General features: G+C 42.7%; 1 protein-coding gene across 1 annotated transcript in view; it reads right to left on the reverse strand.

Annotated features, from left to right (window-relative positions):
* The window catches only part of LOC102386679 (transcription initiation factor TFIID subunit 4-like), a 213,945-nt gene that overhangs the window by 196,617 nt on the left and 6,364 nt on the right, over positions 1-10,964 (reverse strand). The window contains exon 2 of the mRNA XM_025209494.1: positions 4,732-4,904. Coding sequence (XP_025065279.1) covers positions 4,732-4,904 — 173 coding nt within the window. The remainder of the gene's footprint in view (positions 1-4,731; positions 4,905-10,964) is intronic.

Raw genomic sequence — 10,964 nt, forward strand, 5'->3', positions numbered from 1 at the left:
TGCGACCCCAGCCACGAGTCCACACCTGGGCTGCCCTGCGGCTCCTCTACACTGCCACCACTGCCACACTGGGCAGCCCAGAAGCAGAGGTGACAGTAGCAGAGCAGAGCCTGGGCATGATTAACATGTTTAAAATTCAACACAAGAACCAACTAACGCATTAATAACACACGTTAATGGCAATTAATTGGCAGCCCTAGTGTTTACATTCACTCTCTCCTGATTAGTTAATGGTTAATGAGAGGGAATTAGTCTAAAGTTAGGCAGAAAGCAGAGCAGGGTAGCACCTTAGACACTAACTTGTATAAAGAAACATGAGCTTTTGTAGTCTATTGCATTAGATGCTTATCAGGAGCCCACAAAAGCTCATGTCTCCCTGTGTGAGTTAGTCTATATTGTCACCCTGCCCTGCCTTTTACCTAATGGTTAAAGCAAACTGTTTCAGAATGAATAACTGAAGAGAATAAGACTCATAAATTTTACTCTAGAGACCTAGCACCATATACGGAGAAAGTATTTTCCCTATCTTATGCATTTTCACTGACAAAAACAGTTAAACTCACAAACCTTGTATATTCATAAATTTCATAGACATTTGGGCTGGAAGGGACCCCGGAGGATCATCAAGTCCAGCCCCCTGCCCCAGGGGCAGGAAGTCAGCAGGGATCATAGGATCCCAGCAAGATAAGCATCCAAATGTGTCTTGAAGGCATTCAAAGTGGGTGCTTGAACCGCCTCCGGTGGTAGTCTATTCCAAACCTTGGGGGCTCAGACAGTGAATAAGTTCTTTCTTATGTCCAGCCTGAATCGGTAGCAGCGGAGTTTGTGACCGTTTGATCTTGTCATCTCTTGGGGTGCTCTGGTGAACAGACGTTCCCCCAAATCCTGATGAGCACCCTTGATAAACTTATAGGTGGGCACCAGATCACCCCTGAGCCTGCGCTTTTCCAGGCTAAAGAGCCCCATGGCTCTCAGCCTCTCATCATAAGGTCTGTTTTCCTGACCTCTGATCACGCGCGTGGCTCTCCTCTGAACCCTCTCAAACTTCTCCACATCCTTTTTGAATTGTGGAGCCCAAAACTGGACACAGTACTCCAGCTGCGGCCTCACTAAGGCCGAGCACAAGGGGAGAATGACATCCCGGGATTTGCTTGAGAAGCATCTATGGATGCAAGCCAGCGTTTTGCTCGCTTTACTAGCCGCAGCATCACACTGAAGGCTCATGTTCATCTTGTGGTCAACTATGACCCCCCTTTCATCTGTAGTGCTAACCAGCATAGCACTAACGAGCCTATAAGCATGCTGCAGGTTTTTCCTCCCAAGGTGGAGAACCTTGCATTTTTCAGTGTTGAACACCATCAGGTTCTCATCCGCCCATTTCATGAGCCTGTCAAGATCTTCCTGGATCACCCTCCTATTCTCAGGTGTGGAAGCTTTACCCCAGTTTGGTGTTGTAGGCAAACTTGGCCAGTCCGCTTCTGACACCTATGTCCACATCATTGATGAAGATGTTAAATAGTATAGGTCCTAGGACAGAGCCTTGAGGGACCCCACTGGTCACAGCACACCAAGATGATTGGCTCCCGTCGACCACCACCCGCTGGGTCCTACCACGGAGCCAATTCCCCAGCCAGCAGGTCGTGGTGAGGTCGAGGACGCAGTTAGCCAGTTTAGCCAAGAGGTGATCATGGGATACCAGATCGAAGGCTTTTTTAAAGTCAAGATATACAACGTCGATCTCTTCCCCCTTGTCCAGGTGATAAGTCACCTGGTCATAAAAGGAAATGAGATTGGTCAAGCAAGACCTACCTGCAACAAACCCATGCTGGGTATCCCTCAGGATATTGCCTTCAGCTAGTCTGTTAAGGATGGCCTCTTTGATAATCTTTTCCAAGACCTTCCCCAGGACATAGGTCAGGCTGATGGGCCTGTAGTTTGCCAGATCTACTTTCCTCCCTTTCTTGAAGGTAGGCACGACACTGGCCCTCTTCCAATCTTCGGGCACTTCACCAGAGCATCAAGAGCTCTCAAAGATCCGTGCCAGGGGCTGAGCTATGATGCTTGCCAGCTCCCTGAGTACCCTTGGATGTAACCCATCAGGGCCAGCTGACTTGAAGGTATTCAGCCTGTCAAGGTGTTCCTTCACAAGGTCAGCTTCGATAGAGGGCAAGGAATCTCCCTCACCTGGCAAGTCAGAAGTATACTCCAAAAGAAAAAATAATTCTGTCAATTAGAAATTTGCTGGATACACAGTATTTTGTTTTATTTTGCTTTGCAGTATACATTATTTGCTGAACTTTTAGAATTAGATTCCTTTTCCTGACCAAACATGATCATGATTATTTACTAGACAGAAAAATTAAATTACAGTTGCTTCTAAAAGCTTAGTATGTTTGTCACCATACATTTCCTCCAAAAGAGGAAAAGCAATAAGCTTTCCAAAAGAATTAAACACAACTATAACTCCTATGTATTAAAAGCCTTCATTGTTTAAACGATTCAGTTTTCTGGTTTTACAAAATTTTTCTAATGACTGTTTCTAAATAATATCTTCTCAAGACCAAATGTATACAAAAAGATTGCAGTTGGTAGTATGAGTGAAAAATCTATAGCCCAATTAAAACTTCAGGCTAAATAAGTTCAATTTTAATTTTCCAAGGACTTTGTTTTATTTATTTAAGCACCTTTATTAATAAATCACGGTAAATACACATGGTGTTAACAAAAGGGAAGAAACAATATCACAGCTGCTACACAGGACTCTCAATGCACATGAGCAACTATATAGCTATTTCAGTATTACAAAGTACTGAAACTATTACAAGCTCTACGATAGTCAACATTCACATCACTGCTTGATTCTAACGTATACATAATGTATAAAATGCAGCAGTATCAGGGTTAACCTCCTATAATGTATAAAATGCAGCAGTAGCAGGGTTAACCTCGTTCCACTGCTGCTCCAAGTTAGCCAAAGGTAAATGATCATATATATACAATATAATACATTATAACACAAGCAGCTCCCAAATGCTTGCTGTCCATGACATTTTAGGATTAGGTTTGGGACCCAAACTCCAATCTCTATGTGGCAGTACACTGTGCTACCTATAAATTTACAGAGCAAACCACCTACATTTTCAATGCACTCTAAACCTGTAATCCTGAATTTATTCTCCCCTTTTTCCTTCTTAATATTAGGGTACTCTATTAAACATTTCCTACTTCAACCTCGATTATAAATCCTGGCCACAGCAACTACCGTTACATGAAAAATTAATATTAGAACAGTATTAAGTAGATAAGAATAAATTACATTTTTATACAGCGATGCCATCTTTTTTAAGACTACCCCACTATTCAAACGCCATTTTATATTTATATTATTATTAACTGCTCTAAGCTCAGGTCCTTTTCTAGTTTGGTTCTTTTTCCCTGCTACTCATTTAGTTTTGGGTCATCTGTCAAAATTTGCTTATATTGGTATTTACACCCCAAAATGCAAAGATAGAGACAAAGCAGTCACACAGATTAAAGAAGGCATGGGGGTAGGGGTTGCTTGTGTTTAAATGAAGTTTGTTAAAAATGCTTTAGGAAGCTAGCATGGGCTAGTTTTGATCTTTTTCGGGGCTTCTCTGAAATGGGCTGTAAATGCCAGTCCCCTGTGCTGTAGGTCTAAATTGTCCATTAAAAATACCCCAAACAATTTACATTTAAGTTATAGCCCAAAGCAACCAAGCTAAATAGTATCTCTAAGCTGCCATCATTTATTGAAAATAATTGTGCTAACAAACCATTTTTAGTTACAAGAATCTTGAAGCACTTTAGAAATTAAATAGCAACTGCTTCCCCACTGAAAAGAATCTACCTTTGTGTTGAAATAATGTAAGATTTTAACAAACTACAGCAATTTCTAAGAAATAGTTTGGGGAATACCACAATCAATTTAAATCAACACAGATTGACAAAATACAAACCCAATTTGGAATCTTGATAGTACATCAATTCCAACGATGTATGCTAGATAAAGTGTAATAGAATATGAAATGACTAAAAGAACAGGGTATATTTTAACTTTCCCAAAATATCATGATGGGGAGTTAGATCAAAACTGACTTAGAGGAAAGTAGTTCTGAAAATGGGGTATGGGGCAAACTTCTAGACAGTACATGAAGGAACGGGAAATGTATATAGAGGAAAAGAAAAACAAAATAATTAAGAACAATACTACAATTTCTGACAGGTGCTGGGGAGATTACAATTCAGTGATACTAACAAAACGTGTTATTTTTTCATTATTACAACATGGAACCATATGGTTGCACAGCAGCATAACACACTTAAAAAGAGGTATATGACCCCAAAAGTATGAAAAATATGACGTACTGAATCCATAGCCCCTCTGTTTTCCTTGGAGATGTCCACACCAAGTTTCAACTCCAGTTCAACCTGCTTACCTTACAATATTTGATGACCTCACAGCCCTGGGGGGACTCAGACAAAAACTACATAGGTCTTCTGAAATGGAAGCATATAAGGAATATGGACATGTCCTGGCCTCTTGAAACTAGACTGACTTTGATATAAGAGAAGATACGGTATTTCCCTTCTCTGTAATTTCTTTTCAGTGCAAGAAAGAAAGTGTAAGTAAACAACAGTTACATAGAAGTTCAGATTAAAGACAGGGTTCATCATAAACAAAAATGGTAATCAGAGAATCCAAAGACATACCTGGGCTGTTGATAAACGAAAAACTGGGCCACTTGTAGGCACTGAAAGCCTGGGCGAAATGCTGGTGGGCCCTTGCCCCTGGGTTTGTACTTGAGCTTGCACTTGAGCCTGAGCTAAAGCTTGCTGGGGTACCATAACAAGCTGTCCAGCTTCAGTGCGCACCAACACCATCCCTAATGAAAATGATCACAGAAGAAATAACTATTATCAAAAGTGCATATGTTACCATAGGCAGACAAGGTACCTTGGGTGAATCTGATATCTTCTATTAGACCAACCCAAATAGTTGGAGAATAGTTATTAAGCAAGCTTTCAGGTTCAAAAACCCTTCATCAGGCTAAGGAAGTTTCAGCAGTTGGTATGCGCTCCTGTTCACCCAAGGAACCTTGTCTGTCTATGTCCTTAGACCACCACAGCTACAACCTACACCCCTGCATATGTTACCATGTAACTTTATAATTCACCCTGTATCTTTCTTGATGTTTTTATTATGGTATAAAATAAATGCATCATAAAGTAAAAGCAATATTAGCAGAAAACTTTGGCTTTTAATTATAACAAGCTTGTTTACATATGTACAGTAGAAATGTACCAGTTAATCAACCAAGCATATAAGATAGTGACAAAACTTACAGCTACAACTAGAGGCAATGTTATAATGTTAGAACTAACCAAACTATTCCATAAACTTGCCTTAGTCGTTCAGGAAAACAAAACAAAGTGTGTGGTATATAGATACTCCAAAGAAGATGACACGATAGTATAACTAAAACAGCTCAGCTGGAGAATGTGTATATGTAAGCACTGCACCAGATGCGTTATTTGTGTATCCTGCATTCCAACTATTTAAGCACTTCTTAAATCATTTACATGCATTTACTACACGTGTCTATCACTAAGCACTATACATATCACTAAGCAATATACATGACTCTTAAAAGTTTTTCTCCCCATGTAGCAGGAAGCAACTGACAATACCCCCTACCAGCACCACACCCAAAGCACCTAAGCATAGAAAGGACAAGGAGAAACGAAGTTGGCAATTACTGTAGATCCTTGACAAGCCAGGATATCATCTAATTCTTTGTGAATGTAAAAAGGCATATGCTCAGATAAATTTCTAACAGAAATTCCAGAGGAAAAATCCTAACATAATAAGTGGTCAGTTCTACTAAGCTTCACCCTAGAAATCTGTCTTAAATGTTCTTATGCTCTAGGATCAGCAAATCAGGAAGCCAGATGCAGAGAATGACCAAGAGAGGTGGAGCTGGACCCCAGATCATTTACCACTTTATGGAAAGTCACTATAAACCACTGTGGTGTGCAAAAACATACAGAATATGGTCTCACTGGTCTATCTTGCTCAGAGTACAAGAAGCAGCACTCTATATTGTCAGGAAAGCCTTTGCAGTTATCACTAGTTTTGGAGTAATCTACTCCAGATGCAAGAAAGACATGAATGGCAAAGCCAGTATCAAAGGAGAAAAGAGGGATGTTTGAAAGCCAAGAATAAGGCAGGATTTTTGGACACTTTTCCTAGCTAAAAATCAAAGCGCAATTAAGCATCTAGAGCGATAATTCATTTTTGTTAATTCTGTTGATGACATATGTTCAGAATCAATTAGTATTAATCAACTAACCAGTCTATTATGTCTAAATTCCTCATTTTTTCCCAAAATGCCCAGGAGGGAACAAAGATGGAAGATCTTCCTCATATTTCCTTAATTGAGAGATACAACCATGAGCCAGCTGATAAGCACATTTACAATAAAAGAAAAGCAAAGTGCCACATTAAACGTTTGCTTTATAGACATTAACCCATGCAAACAAAACCACTTACTGCCCTAATTTAACAACTCTTCATAAAAAAGCAGATAGGTTTAGGGGGTAATTAAAGAGCATAAACAGAATGTTTTGCAATATTTTATGAAGAAGATGGAAACTTGGGCACTATCGTATCAAGTCAGGAACAAATTCCAGAGCTGACCACCCCCTTTTACTAAGAACCTCCTGTCTCCAGCCCCTGGACATACAAATATACATTCCATTTCTGCAATGGATAAACTACTATGCCAAAACAACCTCACTGACCTCATTGTGGAGACTCCTAATATCAACTGCTAGGCTAAAAACCACAAAGAGAAAGGCAATCTCCAAGGATACAAATTAGAGCTTTAGAAAATCAAACAAAGATCTCAAATTGCTCCAGGAAACTAAGTGAAGCTACTACAATCTCTAGAGCATAAAAGAAATAGGTCCATGGGCAAAACAATTAAGAATAATAGGCAGCTGTACACAGCAGTACCTGACACTTTCTAGTGGCCTTACAATGTTGCAGAGGTACTCTGAAATAATCAGATCTTGAAGAGGCACTGACGGCCATGGCTGGGTCTATATAAAAAAATAAATGGTCATAGTTTTCTTTCCAAAGCAGATTTTAAAAAATATCCTCCCAAGTTAATTATTTATTCTTCTCTCCTGCCACCTCAGGTATCTCAACAATCTGAAAAGATAACAGTTCACAGAATAAACTAGACTATAAAACTATAACACGTGTCAATTATAATATCAGAGTTTGTTTAGCTTCAAAGGTTTAAGTACCTTATGGTTAATGTATGCACTGAGATCCAATAAAAACACGTACAAGATTTTTCCTATAAAAGCCAGAAAGCTTGAGTGGTTTAATACTGCCAGCACTGATTTTAGAGTAAAATTCACCTAACTGTGATGACCTCCAAGGCCTTCTTTGCAAGAAGTCTTACAGTACTTGTGTGTGAGATATAGCTGGTAAAATAGCTATGCAGTAGATATATACACCACCTATGCAGCAAAAAGTTAGGTTCCAAAGAGTCTGGTGGGGTGGAAGTATTTTGCAAGAATGGCTGGAACATCATTAATACAGATCCAATGGCCAGGAGCCCCTACCTAGAAAACTAAGATGTGTCTTCAGGCTGGGGGCAGTCTGTACTATGGACTCCTCCTAGTTTAGAGTATTTTCCCTTCACCTCACTTACTTCCCTACAGAAAGTCCATTTAAGTAGTTTTCCTGCACAGGTGAGAGTTGCATCTCAATCTTAGGACCTGATTAACTGGCACAGACACTTGTGTCAACACAGAGGAAGAAAGCTGCACACTGGTACAGAGATCTGTGCTAGCAAATTCAGTGCAGAATCCAAGCTTCAGCAAGTAACTCCCTTCTGAGTCCATAACCTCCTGAGGGACAGGAGGATGCTGCACTCTGTAGTAATTGGCATTTTTTAGTAACCCTCCCAGGCTGCAGAGTACTCTGCAGTAATTAAATCTTGAAGGCAGTCGATCCCATAAAAAGAAAATGGCATCCGATATTTCCCTTTTTCATACTCCAGCTTTACTGAAATATAGAAATAGCTTTACAGAAGAAGGTGCTGAATTAGATATAACTGACACTTATAAGATAACTTGAGGATTATTTAGCCAGCACTAAATGTGCCCTGCCCTGTTCCATTTTCTTTTTTGTAAACTTTGGCCTCAACTTCACACAGGAATCATCCCGCTGAAGTCAAAGTCTCACTGAATTAATTTAGTAAACCAAAAGTGCAAGTCTCTTTAGGCTCTGATCCCACATCCTAGGCTAAAATCTAAAGCTTTTTCAATTTATTATTCTCTGATATTGAATACTGTTAGTTAAAAATATAAGCAAGAGGCAAAGATTTCTTAAGGCGATACCTTTCATTGGACCAACTATGTAGTTGGAATAAAGTTAAATAAGCCTTTCAATGCAAGACATTCTTTGTCGGGTCTTTCAGAATAAATAAATGCATCTATGTTGCAACACCTTAAATAGATAATAAAAATATCTTATTTTGTGCAAATCAAATGAGCTAACAATTTTCTAAGAAGCCTTTTGATCATAAATGTGTAAACAAACATAAATGTTACGTTGTAGGTCAATTAATATTTACTGGGTAATAGAGAATGCAAGGACAAGGAGTCCAAAGTATTCAATTTTCTATGAATTAGAACAAAAAGCAACAAATCAGTGACATAACCAGTTTCCATGCATTCAGTCTAAGAAAATTAATCATGTTTAAGGCTTCAGACTTCTAATGGACCAGACAGATTCTTTCTTTCACATTATAATATCACTGCATGTATTTAATCATTCACATAAATGTTCATCTTGCTACAGTATCATGGTCAGTATTATAACTTCACTTTACATCAGGTGTCAAACTCATCTGGCCCTGCAGGCTGGATGAGAATCCCTGGAATGGTCTGCCAACCAGATCAAGCCATGCCAGAGCACAGAGCTGGTCTGGTGGGGCACAGCATGCAGCATGCTCTTCATGCCAGCCCCCTGTGCTGCAAGCAATGCATGCCAGTCCCACTCCAGGATTGTGCTGCAGATGCATGCAGGCTTGGACCCGGCACTGCACACAGCCCAGGAGGCCAGCATGTGGAGTGTACTGCATGTGGCACCCCACCAGACTGACCCCAGCCATCTCTGCTGCCAGTCTTTTCTAGGTGTCTTTCATCAAGTTATTTCACTTAAAGCAGGCATCAAACATATGGCCCATGAGCCAGATGGCACATGCAGCATGTGGAGCCGACCTGGCAAGTAGATTGAACTTGGCACTTCTGGTGTTTCACACAACACAGGATACCAGCATGGCATGCATGTTGCACTGCCCACTGGAGTGGCCTTACATGCCTGTGCCAGCACAGCCTGATTTGGACCAGCCCTGGAACTAGTGCATAAGGTTGGTCTGGTGTGGGCACCAAATGCAGCGCACAGAATCATAGAAAGTTCAGGTTGGAAGGGACCTCAGGAAGTCATCTAGTTCAACCCCCTGCTCAAAACAGACCCATCCCCAACTAGATCATGCCAGCCAAAGCTTTGTCTAGCTGGGACCTGAAAACCTCCAAGGATAAGAATTCCACAACCTCTCTGGGTACCTGCTCCAGTGTTTTACTACCCTCCTAGTGGGAAAATTCTTCCTAATGCCTAACCTAAACTTCCCCTAATGCAACTTGAGACGGTTGCTTCTTGTTCTGTCATCTGCCACCACTGAGAACAGTCCAGCTCCATCCTCTTTCAAACCCCGCTTCAGATAGTTGAAGGCTGATATTAAGTCCCCTCTCAGTCTTCTCTTCCTAGACTAAATAAGCCCAGTTCTCTCAGCCTTTCCTCATAAGCAGGGATCCTGGTTTTCTCCAATTAAAAACTGAAAATTCTCTGATTAAAAATCCCAAATCCATGATAAAAATTAAAGACCCCACACAGCTCCCCCAGCGCTACTGGTGCCCCGCACTTCCCCACACAACCTCACAGCCCTCCTGATGCCCCTCACAACAGCCCCCCAGACACGCAGGCACAGACATACAGACACAGAGGCGCACACACACACTGATGCCCACCCCAGCAGGTAAGTGTGTGGGGGAGAAGGGGCGGGGCAGGGCAGGGAAAGGGAAGGTGCTTGGAGGGGGGGGGGGATCAAGAAGCGGGGCAGTGTGCCCCTGTGTGGGGGTGCCACTCTGAGGGCCACACATGCACTGGCTGGCCTGACAGGGGGTTCGCACATGGGGGCCACCACCGCAACTCTGCCACTACCATCCCACAGCCACCCGCACGGCTTTGTGGGCAAGCAGCACAGGACACAGCAGTAGCAGTGCAGTAGCAGCCACCGTGTGTGACCCACATATGTGCTGCCCAGCCGGAGGGTGGAAAGTGGGGCTTGCATGCAGCAGTCACCACTGCACCGCTGCTTATGCCTCGTGACTGGCTGCATGCCTCTGCAGCAGTGCAGGGTGGAGGCAGCTGCGTGCTGGCTGGGGGGGCTATGCAGGCAAGCGCTGCCACCGTGAAGCCATGCCTGTTGCCCCTGGATCTTAGAGGTAAGTGGGGCTTGGGGGCTGTGGGGCAGGACTGTGGAAGATAGCCGGGAAAGATGGGATTGAGGGAGCAGAGCGGTGCTGCCGACCCCAAGAGGCACACCACAGCCAGGAGCAGGACCAGGGGGTGAGGGCAGGGATGCAGGGCCAAGAAGCGAGGGCAGGGGTGCCCCTCTGTAGGGGGTTTTGCAGGCAAGCGACGCAGGGTGCAGTGTGATGGTGCCCACCACGTGCGGGCCACACGCATGCCACCTGGCCGGCTGCCCAGGGGAGGGGAAGGCTTGCATGTGGCCAGCTGCACAGCTCCAGGGCCAGCTCTGCAGCAGGGGGGAGGGATGGGGCGGGGGGGGGGGGGGGTGCGT

Source organism: Alligator sinensis, unplaced genomic scaffold (assembly GCF_000455745.1).
Source record: "Alligator sinensis unplaced genomic scaffold, ASM45574v1 scaffold170_2, whole genome shotgun sequence".
Classification (NCBI taxonomy): domain Eukaryota; kingdom Metazoa; phylum Chordata; order Crocodylia; family Alligatoridae; genus Alligator; species Alligator sinensis.